The sequence below is a fragment of the Dendrobates tinctorius genome, unplaced genomic scaffold (assembly GCF_039654945.1).
Source record: "Dendrobates tinctorius isolate UK_male_01 unplaced genomic scaffold, ASM3965494v1 ptg000159l, whole genome shotgun sequence".
Classification (NCBI taxonomy): Eukaryota; Metazoa; Chordata; class Amphibia; order Anura; family Dendrobatidae; genus Dendrobates; species Dendrobates tinctorius.
Genome location: NW_027361826.1, coordinates 14337672 through 14351305, shown reverse-complemented (window position 1 = coordinate 14351305; position 13634 = coordinate 14337672). Strand labels below are relative to the sequence as shown.

Genomic DNA, 13634 nt, shown 5'->3' with positions numbered 1-13634 from the left:
CTTTGGTCCACCGGACGAGACAGTAGTCTCTGGCTGCTGGACTTTCGGCTCACAAGTCGCTTACCTTACAGAATCCTCATCATGGCTTTTGATTAGCCGGACTTGCCCGACGTCGTTTGTGCGTCATGCTGTAATGATAACTTTACGCCAGCTTGACTATCAAAACCTGCATCTGGTATCTCCGACAGTAAGAGATTTGTGAGTCTCCTTTCTAGTGACCAGAGACCTTGACTGATGGAGCGCAGTCCTGCGAATCAATCCACCCATCTCTAATTATTTGCCTTTACAAACATTTCTGCCAGGAACAGCAAGGTCATCTTTCTTTAGTCTGTGTTGAGAATTGTCTTATCTCACATTTAGGTATGAGGAGACACAGAGTTGCCCGCATGAAAACAACTGTCCCTTTGCTCACGGAAGTGAAGAGTTGGCAGAGTGGCACGAACGCCGAAAAGTTTTGCAATACAAAGTTTCCAAAGCCCGTAAAGACATGTTACTGGAGCCCAGCGACTCTGACTTTGGCAAATACTCCTTCATTATGCAAGATCTGGCAGAAGACCCGGAAGAATAAGGGATGGCAGGATCACAGTGAAGCCTAGACGTGTTCACGTCACTCATGACATGGGATGCAGCTTTCATTTGTGAAGCTGGATTGCTACCATCAAACAATATATCCGTAACTAAAGGTCATTAGTCTGTTTTACATGTTGAGTATAAAAGTATTAATTTGCCCAAAGACATTCCTGCAAAGAGAGAATCTCCTTGATCCAAAAGTTTTGATGTATGTATTGATAATTATGACATTTGCAGCATTATCTTGAATGCGGCATCTCCTGATATTCCAGATTTTGGCCCCAATAATGAAAAAAAAATTTTAAACTTTTTTCCTAACTGCATTATATATATATATATATATATATAGTGAACCTGTTGGAGTGGAACGGCTCTGTAACTTTCTTACTACTGTGTTTACTCTGTGATTGCCAAAATGAAAAGTCTTAATCCCACTTAGTTCTAGTTGGGGTGTCTGTAATTGAACTGTGAAATAAACAGTGCACACTTCATTAGGAGACACGGAAAAGCATGGGAAATCTGGGGTGTGAATGTGGCCTTAAGAAAAAAAGTTGGCTTCTCTACAGCAGGCTACACCTGGCCTGCTGACATTGGATTCTCCACCCCAGAGATGGGATGTTTCATGGTTCCCTGTGTCCCCCTAAGAAGCGTCTGAGCAAAGAGGATTTTTGGTACTCAGTGTAAAATCTCTTTCTCATAGCCTTGGTTGGGGGATACTGCACCCTCCCTTGTTTGGGTGGTCTTTGTCTCATAATGCTTTTGCGCTCTCTGAATATCTGGGTGTTGACAGGCGAGGTGTAGCTTGTTGGGGAAGGGGGGGGCACGTTTTTCTTAAGATGTATTTTCGACGGCAGCAGATTTTCCATGGTTACTTGTGTCCTTCAGTAAAGGGTACAAGAGAGATTTTACAGTGAGATCCAAAAATCCTCTTATTGAAACCTAGAATATTAGTGTGAACAGAGCTCAAGATCAAAGTTACCATGGGTTCATATTGGCACTGGAAGGCTCTTACTACTCTTCTCTTTTTTGGATTTTCTTCCCTTTCTGATTGATCAGGTAGTGGTGTCACAATCAGTTTATTGTCAGTAAAAGTCAACATGGTACCTGCAATGGTCTAAAAGGCCACTCAGTATTTGGTCTATCTCTGGGGACCAAGGTATGAGGGTTATGAGCACATTGGAGCAATTCAGTTTTCGGAAGTGGTATCTACTTGATCAGATTCTGCACATCGGTGCCTGATTACTCAGCTGAAATCTTCAACATTTCATCAATTTTTTCAATTTACATAAAAGATATATTTAAGGAACTGTAAAGAGAGTAGAGATCTCGCTGGAATATCAGGTTACTGTGAGTGCAACATGATCAGGTCAGTAGATTGTTTCCATTGACGTGTATGCACTAAATTGATGACTGCAACACATCAAACCATCAGTCCCGAAAACACAAGAGAGATCCAGCATGTCGGATATCCAACGGCCGATCCTTTTGTTCTCTCGGAGATAAGTCGCTGCCTTGAGGAGTCTCACGGCGACTTTTTTAGACTATACAAGGACTGTTGGCCGATCCGAGCGGGCCTTTATTATGGGGACTTGCCCCTTGCCACAAGTCAGCTTGTTAGACTAACAGATGTTCCTCCTGATTTCTTTTCCCCATACTCCCCTAATAAGTCAATCCATCACTGTGCTCTAATTGAAAAAGGAAAGAAGCTGACGGGCAGCTGCAATTGCTCCGGCCACCCATAGCTGCACGACTGAAAGCCGGCGGCTCAAAGGAGAATTAATGTTCAATTTCTCAAAGGTGCCACACTTTCCATACAGCGTCAAGGTACCTTCATAACCCTATTAACCTGCGGATTAACCCTGGAGGTGAATAGCATTATTCGACCTGACATGTTTGCTTTAAGTGTGCATATTCTGCCATTGCTCTCGACAGCACAAGTCCTCTTTACACGGAACTATGTGCTGCCGAGAATAATAATCTTTTTATCATCACAAAAGATCATTTCACCTGACGAATGAGCATTCTGCTTGTCCGCCGGGTGATTGTCTGCCTGTTTAGACTGTATGATTATCAGGAAATGAGAGTTTCTGTGTAAATGGACTTTAAGCAGCTGCCAGGAACATCTTGCAACTTATCTCCTTTAACAACAAATGGTTGACCTTTTGGGAGTAAGGTTTCCTCCCTCGCACATTATATTGGCTGCTGATCCCGCCGGAATTGGTCGATCTTCATCTAATGTGTATTGTCGGCAAAGGAGAACACCATCACTTTTCATTGCCACTAGTTTTAAAATGTGAAGCTTCTCGTTTTTGGTCTGTAATTAACCAAACAAGCAAAAGTGAAAATTGCTGTAGCTTCTATACACTTCACAGTCACCGAAAATTGCAAAATGATCAGGTTTATACATGACTTTACCAACTTAGTGGAATGTGGTTGGCGAGAGTCAAAAAGTCCATGTACAGGCACAGAAGACACCTTATTACTGCACAATGTGAATACACCTGTAAAGAAGTTTTTCTATTTATTGTTTATTTTCTACAATTTTTTTTCTCCTGATGTTTAATCACTTTTGATAGGTGCAGTTAGGAATGGTTATCCACATACTATATAGAAGAAGGTTCAGCCGCCTATATAGTGTGCGTACGGACTCTCCTGTAAGCACAAATGTTGGGGGGATGCTGAAATTTAAAGGTGCCCCTGAGGCACTTAGTTTCTGCGGGAGATAAACTGATGCCAAATTTGTCTACTAGTAGGTGTTTCCCTATTGAATGTAAATGCACACTTGCCCGATCATGTATGAGGATGTGGACAGGAATATCTGCTGGCTGACCGCCAAGGGCTTGGGTATCCAAGAGGGGTGTGGTCCTTGTTCCTGCTCGTGTTATTAAAGGAGATAAATATAAATGATCATATGAATTAAGTGCCAAAGTATAAGAAATAATGGAATGGGTGAACTGTAGACATGAAAGTTTAGTTTATTATGGCAGATTTTGGGAGTCATATGATGAACGCTTATGAAAGTTACTTCCGGTATATGAAACGCTCATTCTTGACTCAAACGTTTGCTTTTTTGATGGCTTCATGCTACAACCCCTGGCAAAAATTATGGAATCACCGGCCTTGGAGGATGTTCATTCAGTTGTTTAATTTTGTAGAAAAAAAGCAGATCGCAGACATGGCACAAAACTAAAGTCAATTCAAATGGCAACTTTCTGGCTTTAAGAAACAGTAAAAGAAATCAAGAACAAAAAATGTGGTAGTCAGTAATGGTTACTTTTTTAAATCAAGCATAGGGGAAAAATTATGGACTCATGAAAAACAAGCAAACAAAAAACACTCCAACACATCACGAGTATTTTGTTGCACCACCTCTGGCTGTTATAACAGCTTGCAGTCTGAGGCATGGACTTAATGAGTGTCAAACAGGACTCTTCATCAATCTGGCTCCAACTTTCTCTGATTGCTGTTGCCAGATCAGCTTTGCAGGTTGGAGCCTTGTCATGGACCGTTTTCTTCAACTTCCACCAAAGATTTTCAATTGGATTGAGATCCGGACTATTTGCAGGCCATGCCATTGACCTTATGTACCTTTTTTTCAAGGAATGTTTGCACAGTTTTTACTCTATGGCAGGATGCATTATCATCTTGAAAAATGATTTAATCATCCCCAAACATCCTTTCAGTTGATGGGATAAGAAAAGTCTCCAAAATATCGACACAAACTTGTGCATTGAAGATGTAATGGCAGCCATCTCCCCAGTGCCTTTACCTGACATGCAGCCCCATATCATCAATGACTGTGGAAATTTGCATGTTCTCTTCAGGCAGTCGTCTTTATAAATCTCATTGGAATGGCACCAAACAAAAGTTCCAGCATCATCACCTTGCCCAATGCAGATTCGCGATTCATCACTGAATATGACTTTCATCCAGTCATCCACAGTCCACGATTGCTTTTCCTTCTTAGCCCATTGTAACCTTGTTTTTTTCTGTTTAGGTGTTAATGATGGCTTTCGTTTAGCTTTTCTGTATGTAAATTCCATTTCCTTTAGGCGGTTTCTTAAGGGCATGTCACACTAAGCGATATCGCTATAACTTGTGACGTTATTGCGATATTGCTAGCGATATCTCTGTGTCTGATACTTACCAGCGACCTGCTCCCCCGCTGGTTATCGCTGATCGCGCGAGAACGTCCTGGACTGTTTGTCGTCGTCAGCTTCCTGCGGCGCTTCCTGCTGTGACGACGAGCGACGCGTGTAGCCGGGAGGGAGGACGCAGGATCGCCTGGTGTGACAGGTAAGTAGCGACCCCCCGTCCCCAGCGATGTCGCTAGTGAGATCTGCCTGTGTGGCAGCTCACTAGCGACCACTTAGCGATGTACCAGCGATCCTGACCACGTCATATCGCTGGTCGGGATCGCTGGTACATCGCTAAGTGTGACAGTACCTTTACAGTTCGGTCACAGACGTTGACTCCAGTTTCCTCCCATTCGTTCCTCATTTGTTTTTTTTGCACTTCCTGTTTTTTGGGGACATATTGCTTTAAGTTTCCGTTCTTGACGCTTTGATGTCTTCCTTGGTCTACCAGTATGTTTGCCTTTAACAACCTTCCCATGTTGTTTGTATTTGGTCCAGATTTTAGACACAGCTGATTGTGAACAACCAACATCTTTTGCAACATTGCGTGATGATTTACCCTCTTTTAAGAGTTTGATAATCCTCTCCTTTGTTTCAATTGACATCTCTCGTGTTGGAGCCATGATTCATGTCAGTCCACTTGGTGCAACAGTTCTCCAAGGTGTGCTCACTCCTTTTTAGATGCAGACTAACGAGCAGATCTAATTTGATGCAGGTTTTCGTTTTGGGGAGGAAAATTTACCGGGTGATTCCATAATTTTTTCCTCAGAATTGAGTGATTCCATAATTTTTCTCCTATACTTGGTTTAAAAAAAGTAACCATTACTGACTACCACATTTTTTGTTCTTGATTTTTCTTAGTGTTTCTTAAAGCCAGAAAGTTGCCATTTGAATTGACTTTAGATTTGGGCCATGTCTGTGATCTGCTTTTTTTTCTACAAAATTAAGCAACTGAATGAACATCCTCCAAGGCTGGTGATTCCATAATTTTTGCCAGGGGTTGTAGTCACACCAACACCATGATGCACGATTCATCATGAGTGCAAGGCAAAAATGGACTTGTACCTCGCTTAGAAAATGTTTGTTTGTTGACCGATCCCAAATTTATGTGGCCTAATAATGATGACTGTCGGCAGCACGCTTCCTCATGTAAAAGGGGGGATGTGCTGTTGACAGCATGCACGCTGTATGAGGACCAAATAATCGGATTAATGATTCTTTATCCCCATAGAGTTTGATTTGGGCCTTTAAACGAGGGCTTGTTGTACACCTGATTTCCACGATCTGGAGACCTGACAGCACCCCCACTGTTGTAAAATGTCACCATATATTCTGTATTTGCATGGTCACTCCATTGGTTGGCAGCTTGCTTATGCCATCCTCCTAGCAGTATTGAGATGTGGGTCATGTGCACTGACCTCGGTGTTGTGTTTGATGTGTCATGGCTCGCTAATGGTCTATCAGGCTTTAAATACCCAGCTGATACGGAGTACCCCTGTTTACAGGCAGGGAGACCTTTATATGATGGGATCTTTATACCTGAGGCATAGTGGCTTATTATGGGAAGAGTCTATATCGGGGGTTTTGTCTTAGCCATCATGATTCAAACACCCCAATATTTGCCTTTTGTGCGATTAGTGGTAGGAGTATATTTATTGGCAAGGATACTTTTGTGGTTCTCTGTAATTTATGAAAAAGTTTACGGACAAGGCACGGAATGGGATATTAGACTGCAACTTTGGTCCCAGAGATGATCTTGGGAGACTTGACCACATGGACAGTGTCATCTGCTTTCATCCATTACGTCCGTGGACGGGGTATGCATACATAGTACTTTGAGGGGTGCACGACTCTCCTGCCTTCCTTTCCGGGGGTTGGCGGTGCGCCTCTAATGATTGAAGGTGATCTGTGCGTTCTCCCATGTTGCAAGTAGAGGCAGCTTTGCATCTGCGGCATCGGAAGATCACAGGATCACTGAGGCCAGCTTCAGAAACCTATATAACAATGCGATGACAAGCTCCTTTCCTAGGAAACCGTCCACTTCTAATAGACTGCAGAGGTGGTCGGTAAACTATAGCGTTTACAATCCTCTTTCTTTGAGGTCGGAAGGGATTTTTCATATGAGGTAAAGTGCATAGTTGCTTGAGTTTGCAAGCACTTTGTAATTTTAATCATTTAAGGCATAAAAGGGAACCTGTTATCAGAACCTTGGGGTCCGCACAGTGATCAGTGCGGCTGAAGGTATCTGAGGACCTGCCTGGGACTAGTCAGCCGAGACACATAGGCCCCAGCTAGCTTTTAAATGTGTTTTATTTGAAACTCCACAGCTTTTCAGAGTAAGACATACTTGGCTGCAATAGTGCGGCCAGTGTCTGATTCATGGTGCCCGTGGGCCCTCTCTAAGACCACCTCTGTAAGGTGTACATCTCTTGTCCTGGGAACACTCATCACACATTTGTATAGGACCGTTTGAACAATTAGGATTCTTTGGTACCTAATTGGCTTGAAGGATTTTACTGATATAGAAAGTAAAGTTTCTCTTTATTTTTTTTTTCTTTCCCCAGAATCGGTGCCATCCATATGCATTTACAACGTTTAGTATTGCTTATTTCCCAAAAAAGTCAAAAGGGCTGTTTTGCAATACTAGATACATCGCTTGGACTAGAGTGGTACTGTTTCTGGAGAAAAGCAGCAGATCCTTTGTGTAAAGCCGAATTCAGACGTTGGTGTATCATGGCCCAAGTACACATAGTGATGCCCGGACTGGCCACAGTCTCCTGACCTGAGCCGGTCAGCCCTGTATATACAACTATGAGGCTGTGAAGTTCAAGTCAGGAGACCAGCGACCAGTCATGCTACGGTACTCGGCCCTTGTTACATGGGCTTGAATTGGGCCTACCCTTGGACAACCATCCCCTTCTTTGTGACTGCAAAGTTTATATTACTGGCGCACACAGGGAATGAATTGTAAGATTGCTGGCCCACGGTGTGATCAGAACACACAATATCAATGAATAGTAAAAAAAAAAATAGTGTAAAAGAGAATCTGTCACCACTTCTGATTAGAGATGAGGGAACCTGAACTTAAAAGTCCGGGGATCATATTGGACCGTTAGTGTCTGGTGCTTATCACCGGGCACAGACTTCTCCCGGACGTCTGTTACAGTGTGAGTTTTCCAGATCGAAAGTTCGTGCCCCATTGTTTTTAATGGGGTTTGTGTTCTGGTTGAAGTTCGGGTACAGTACTGGTACCTGAACCAAACTTCAATGGGAACGTTCATCCCTACTTCTGACATGTCTGCTTATGTACATACTTGTATTCACCAGAAAACTTCTAATTCTGGATTGTATTTTTTGATCACTCCGCTTTGTGTCGTTCCTCTTGTTACTCCTTACGAAATGAATGACTTAACAAATGGGTGTTACCGTTTTCCTTGTCAAAGGGGTGCGTTCGTGCGCACTGCCTCTGTCAGTACTGATTGGACAATTTTCTCAAGGCATACCTCCAATTGGTAACGCCCAGTTGTCACTTTAGTCAGAAATTTCCAGGAGGACTAACAGGAATGGCACAGCACAAAGCCCGAAGAATAGATCCTCTAGAATGGTTCTACTATAAGGGATTACAGTAACTGAGACATGTCAGGGACTCTGATCATCCAAGCCTCTGTTTAGGGCAGTCAGTGGTTTTGCTATCCAGGTTGTACTTTGTATCTGCGCTTAAGGTAAATGATAGCAGTTAACATCGTAGCCTCAGATAGCTGACACCGGAAAACAATAACTCACCTTATACTGCATTTCAATGGTAAGTTAATTACCTACCCATGATAATTACATTTTTAAGAACTCATAAAACTATGATTGTTGCCAATTAAAATTCCCAGTGGTTCTTAAGAGACGGTCATTACTTATTAGCCCTGGTAGAGAAGTACTAGATCACTCATCCGGATTTGTTTGTGGAGTCCAGTTACCTATATGTCGCTCATTGTGTGATAAAACCTCAGTTCTCTTGGGCTTATTTTGAAGCCTGCGACAGATGGTACCAATGTTTGGACCATAGACATCATTTCTGTGCCTTGGTGCCAATGTTTCACCTACTGATGACCTTTAAAGGGAATCTTTTAGAACGTTTATGCTATGTAATCTGTGAGCAGCATGATATAGGGGCAGAGACCCTGATTCCAGCAATATTGCCAGTTTGTGTGTTACTATTTCAATAAAATCAGTATTTTATCAGCAAAAGATTCAGTACTAGGAGTCTCGTGCCTCAGTCAACTGCTCTGTGTAACCCCTCCCTCAACACTGATTAGCAGCTTTCTGTCAATATACAGTGTACACAAGAAGCAGCCAATCAGTGGTGTGGGCGGGGTTACATACAGCTCAGCATTCAGAGCACTGCTAGACTTGCAGCTGATAAAGCAGGAATTGTATCACAACTGCTGCACCCAGTAAACTAAGTGGTACATCGCTGGAATCAGTGTTTCTGTCTCTACATCACGCTGCTGTCAGATTAGATGGCAAATCCTGCTTACAGATACAATTTATGTTGTGCTTAGGTATAATTTATCTTTTATGTTTTGTAATGAAGATTCTGCATGTTCAGTGTAAGATTATATTCAGATCTACTTTCCTCTGTATTTCTATCACTTATCAATTCATGCAGAGACATTAAGGTTTGTTCACACATAGTGTTTGGAGTTTATTAAAAAAAAAATTTATTTGTGCAGAAAAAACGCAGTATTTTACAGTCACAGCAAAGTAAATGAGATTTCTTTTTTGCTTTGCGTTTTTTCTTTTAATGCGGCATGTCAGTTCTCTCAAGTGTTTTTAGTGCAGTTTTTCCCCAATGAGATGAAAATGGCTTGGTACTGAAAAATTGCACATTATACCTTCTCTGGTTTTCCAGCCATAACCTGTGATTTTCATACAGAAAAAAAGGCATTAAAAACGCTATGTGTGAACGTACTTTTAAAACGCAGTATTGACCGATCTGCCGATAGAAAAGTTTTGTTTTTTTTTGTTTCCTTACTAAATAAGCAATGGAAATCCTATCCCAACTTTATCTGTGTACATCAATAAAACTAAAAAAAAAGAGTTTTCTCCAATGTTGGCTTCACAAGACCATGCATACATCATGCAAAACTTTCATACTGAACTTTTCTTTTCTGAATTTTTTTTTCTTTCATTATTTCTAAAATAATACAGATTGCTCACTGGGAAGAAAGAAGGTTAATTGCAAAAACTGTTTCTATTTTTCTGATATTAAAATGCAACATTTGATTTTGGACTTATGGTCTGTGGGCATCAGTAGTTTTTCATACATGCTGAATTAATCAGGATTTCTAAATCTTAATTCAAAAGTGCATGAAAATTGTCAGTGTAGGCAATGGGACATAAGATGAGAACCCAGTGTCCCCCCCCCCCCCCCAAAATAATTGAACAAAGCCATAATTAGATAAATGTTGCTCACACGACGTGAACAGCCAACCATCTCCTGACTCAATGTTGGAGGCAAGGCTGGCGCAATGTAGATTTCATCACATCTCATCCTTTAAGTAACCGTATAGGAAGGACTATGAGAACGGTGTGTTGTCTGTACAGCGGAGTTCAGTATACAGGTTTTCAGTGTAATATCACTGACTGATCCCTGTTAGGAGGGTTGGGAACGGCTGGTCCTGAGCACAAAGTTGCACTTGATGTACAACACAGCAGTTGCAGGCTTATACTGTGGAGGGACTGTATAGAGAAGATGGCATTGTATTCTTTGTTAGCTTGTTAATACTGTACTGTGTGACCTCTCTGGTTTGTTTAGTTTCCTCCGATTATCCTTCATGTCAATGATGCTGATTCTGTTTGCTGTATGTACTAAGTAAAAACTGTTCATTCTCCCACATTGTCTGAGTGCCCATGACTCAATAGACAGGTTTAAAAAAAAAAGGGTTTGGTACTGTGTTAGCCATTTGAAAAAAAAAAAGAATACTCTCAGTGGGAAAAACAAGATAATCTTGTAGTTTTGATAACTTTTATTGGGTAACAAAGAAAAAATAATGTTACAAAGCAGACTTTCGAGACTTCTTAGGTCCCTTCCTCAAGCATGGTATGACAAAGTTTCTGAAGAAACACAAATGTATGTACCAAAAAAGAAATCCGAGGCATGGCATAATACCCATGTATTTAAATAAATTTAAATAAACAAACTGAGCTCAGAGAATTAATCCTTAATTTGATTAGATTAGTAGTGTGAAAGTTTTATAGTCCCATGTTTTGCAGCTCTTCACATTGCAAGGATAAATTCCTCTTGGTGTAAGTGAGGGCATTGCACCTCAGATCATGATGTTTCGAAATTGCCTGCAGCACAGCATGGGAGTGTTTTGAATTTGGTTTTTAGCTGGTCATCCTTGTGTAGGATGTGGTGAAGTTTTTCTCAGTATCTCAAATCTGTGGTTTGTCAGTCCACCATCAGAGGTACACAATTATTTTCCTCTATTTCTACATACTTAAGTAATTGACTTCTAGGGATCCTTGTGACTCTAATGATCTGATCATCAATGGATGTGGAATGGTAGCCTTGATTTAAAAATGTCTTTTTAAGATGGGTTGAGTGCTCATCCCTGTCCGTTGGGCTGGCATAGATACGATTATATCTAAGGGCCTGGCTGTAGACTATGGACTTTTTAGTATTTTGGGTGGAAGATGTCCCATCTGAGGTTTGTGAGAAGAAGGGGATCCCATTAGCTTCAAGAAACATTTGGCAGGTGGACAGTACATCTTCATGTGGGATGTTTAAATATAGGGATTGTATATCCATGGTGGCTAAAATGGCACTCTTAGGTAGAAGACCTATTGTAAATAGCTTTTTTTAAAAGGTCTGTGGTGTCCTGTAAATAGCTGGCTGTCTTCCTTGCAAGTGGTTTAAGGACATTTTCTACCCATCCTGAGATTTTTTTTTTCAGTGAGTGTTCCCACCCCTAAGATGATTGGCCTCCCTTGTTTACCTGGTTTGTGAATCTTGGGAAGCATATACAGTCATGGCCAAAAGTTTTGAGAATGACACAAATATTATATTTTCACATGATCTGCTGGCCTCTGGTTTTTATGTGTGTTTGTCAGATGTTTTTATCACATACAGAAATATAATTGCAATCATATTATGAGTAACAAAAGGTTATATTGACAGTTAGAATGAGTTAATGCAGCAAGTCAATATTTGCAGTGTTGACCCTTCTTCTTCAGGACCTCAGCAATTCACCTGGCATGCTCTCAATCAACTTCTGGATCAAATCCTGACTGATAGCAGTCCATTCTTGCAAAATCAATGCTTTTATTTTGTCTGAATTTGAAGGTTTTTGTTTGTCCACCCGTCTCTTGATGATTGACCACAGGTTCTCAATGGGATTAAGATCTGGGGAGTTTCCAGGCCATGGTCCCAAAATCTCTGTTTTGTTCCCTGAGCAATTTAGTTCTCACCTTTGCTTTATGGCAAGGTGCTCCATCATGTTGAAAAAGGCATTGTTGATCGGCAAACTGCTCTTGGACGGTTGGGAGAAGTTGCTCTTGGAGGACATTCTGGTACCATTCTTTATTCATGGCTGTGTTTTTAGGCAAGACTGAGAGAGAGCCCATTCCCTTGGCTGAGAAGCAACCCCACACATGAATGGTTTCAGGATGCTTGACAGTTGGCATGAGACAAGACTGGTGGTAGCGCTCACCTGGTCTTCTCCGAATAAGCCGTTTTCCAGATGTCCCAAACAATCGAAAAGGGGATTCATCAGAGAAAATGACTTTACCCCAGTCCTCAGCAGTCCACTCCCTGTACCTCTTGCAGAATATCAGTCTGTCCATGATGTTTTTCCTGGAGAGAAGTGGCTTCTTTGCTGCCCTCCTTGAGACCAGGCCTTGCTCCAAGAGTCTCCGCCTCACAGTGCGTGCAGATGCACTCACACCTGCCTGCTGCCATTCCTGAGCAAGCTCTGCACTGCTGGTGGCTGATCCCGCAGCTGAAACACTTTTAAGAGACGGTCCTGGCGCTTGCTGGTCTTTTTGGGCGCCCTGGAGCCTTTTTGGCAACAAGGGAACCTCTCTCCTTGAAGTTCTTGATGATGCGATAGATTGTTGACTGAGGTGCAATCTTTCTAGCTGCGATACTCTTCCCTGTTAGGCCATTTTTGTGCAGTGCAATGATGACTGCACGTGTTTCTTTAGAGATAACCATGGTTAACAGAAGAGAAACAATGATGCCAAGCACCAGCCTCCTTTTAAAGTGTCCAGTGGTGTCATTCTTAATCATGACAGATTGATCTCCAGCCCTGTCCTCATCAACACCCACACCTGTGTTAATGAAGCAATCACTGAAACGATGTTAGCTGGTCCTTTTAAGGCAGGGCTGCAATGATGTTGAAATGTGTTTTGGGGGTTAAAGTTCATTTTCTAGGCAAATATTGACTTTGCAAGTAATTGCTGTTAAGCTGATCACTCTTTATAACATTCTGGAGTATATGCAAATTGCCATTAGAAAAAATGAAGCAGTAGACTTTGTAAAAATTAAAATTTGTGTCATTCTCAAAACTTTTGGCCATGACTGTAGAACCTTCCTATCCTGTGATTCTGATGAATAAAGTCCAGGAGGTAATTGGAATCTGCACCCAGATCTCTGGTGATTCTTTTCAACTCCCTCATATTTTGGAGATGGGTGATCATCCAGTTTGGTGTAGTATTGTATGTCTGTCAGCTGTCTATGTGCTTCTTTAATGCAGTCAGTTGTATTCAGAAGGATTATGGCAATCATTCCACATGAAGATGGACTGTTTGGCTGCCAAATGTTTCTTGAAGCTAATGGGATCCCTTCTGAGTCTGTATTAAGACTCACCAACTTTATCCTCACACAACTTTTTTCTCTTTCAACGAGGATATATAGCTACAATGCACCGGAAC

The 13634-nt window shown here is 41.7% G+C and overlaps 1 protein-coding gene across 4 annotated transcripts in view; it reads left to right on the top strand.

The window, feature by feature from the left end:
- Positions 1-10594, top strand: part of ZC3H7B (zinc finger CCCH-type containing 7B) — a 107345-nt gene extending 96751 nt beyond the window's left edge. For all 4 annotated transcript variants that reach the window (XM_073549558.1, XM_073549559.1, XM_073549557.1 and 1 more), the window contains one exon: positions 361-10594. In XM_073549558.1, the coding sequence (XP_073405659.1) occupies positions 361-568 (208 nt within the window). In that variant the 3' untranslated portion in view covers positions 569-10594. The remainder of the gene's footprint in view (positions 1-360) is intronic.
- The last annotated feature ends 3040 nt before the right edge of the window (positions 10595-13634 follow it).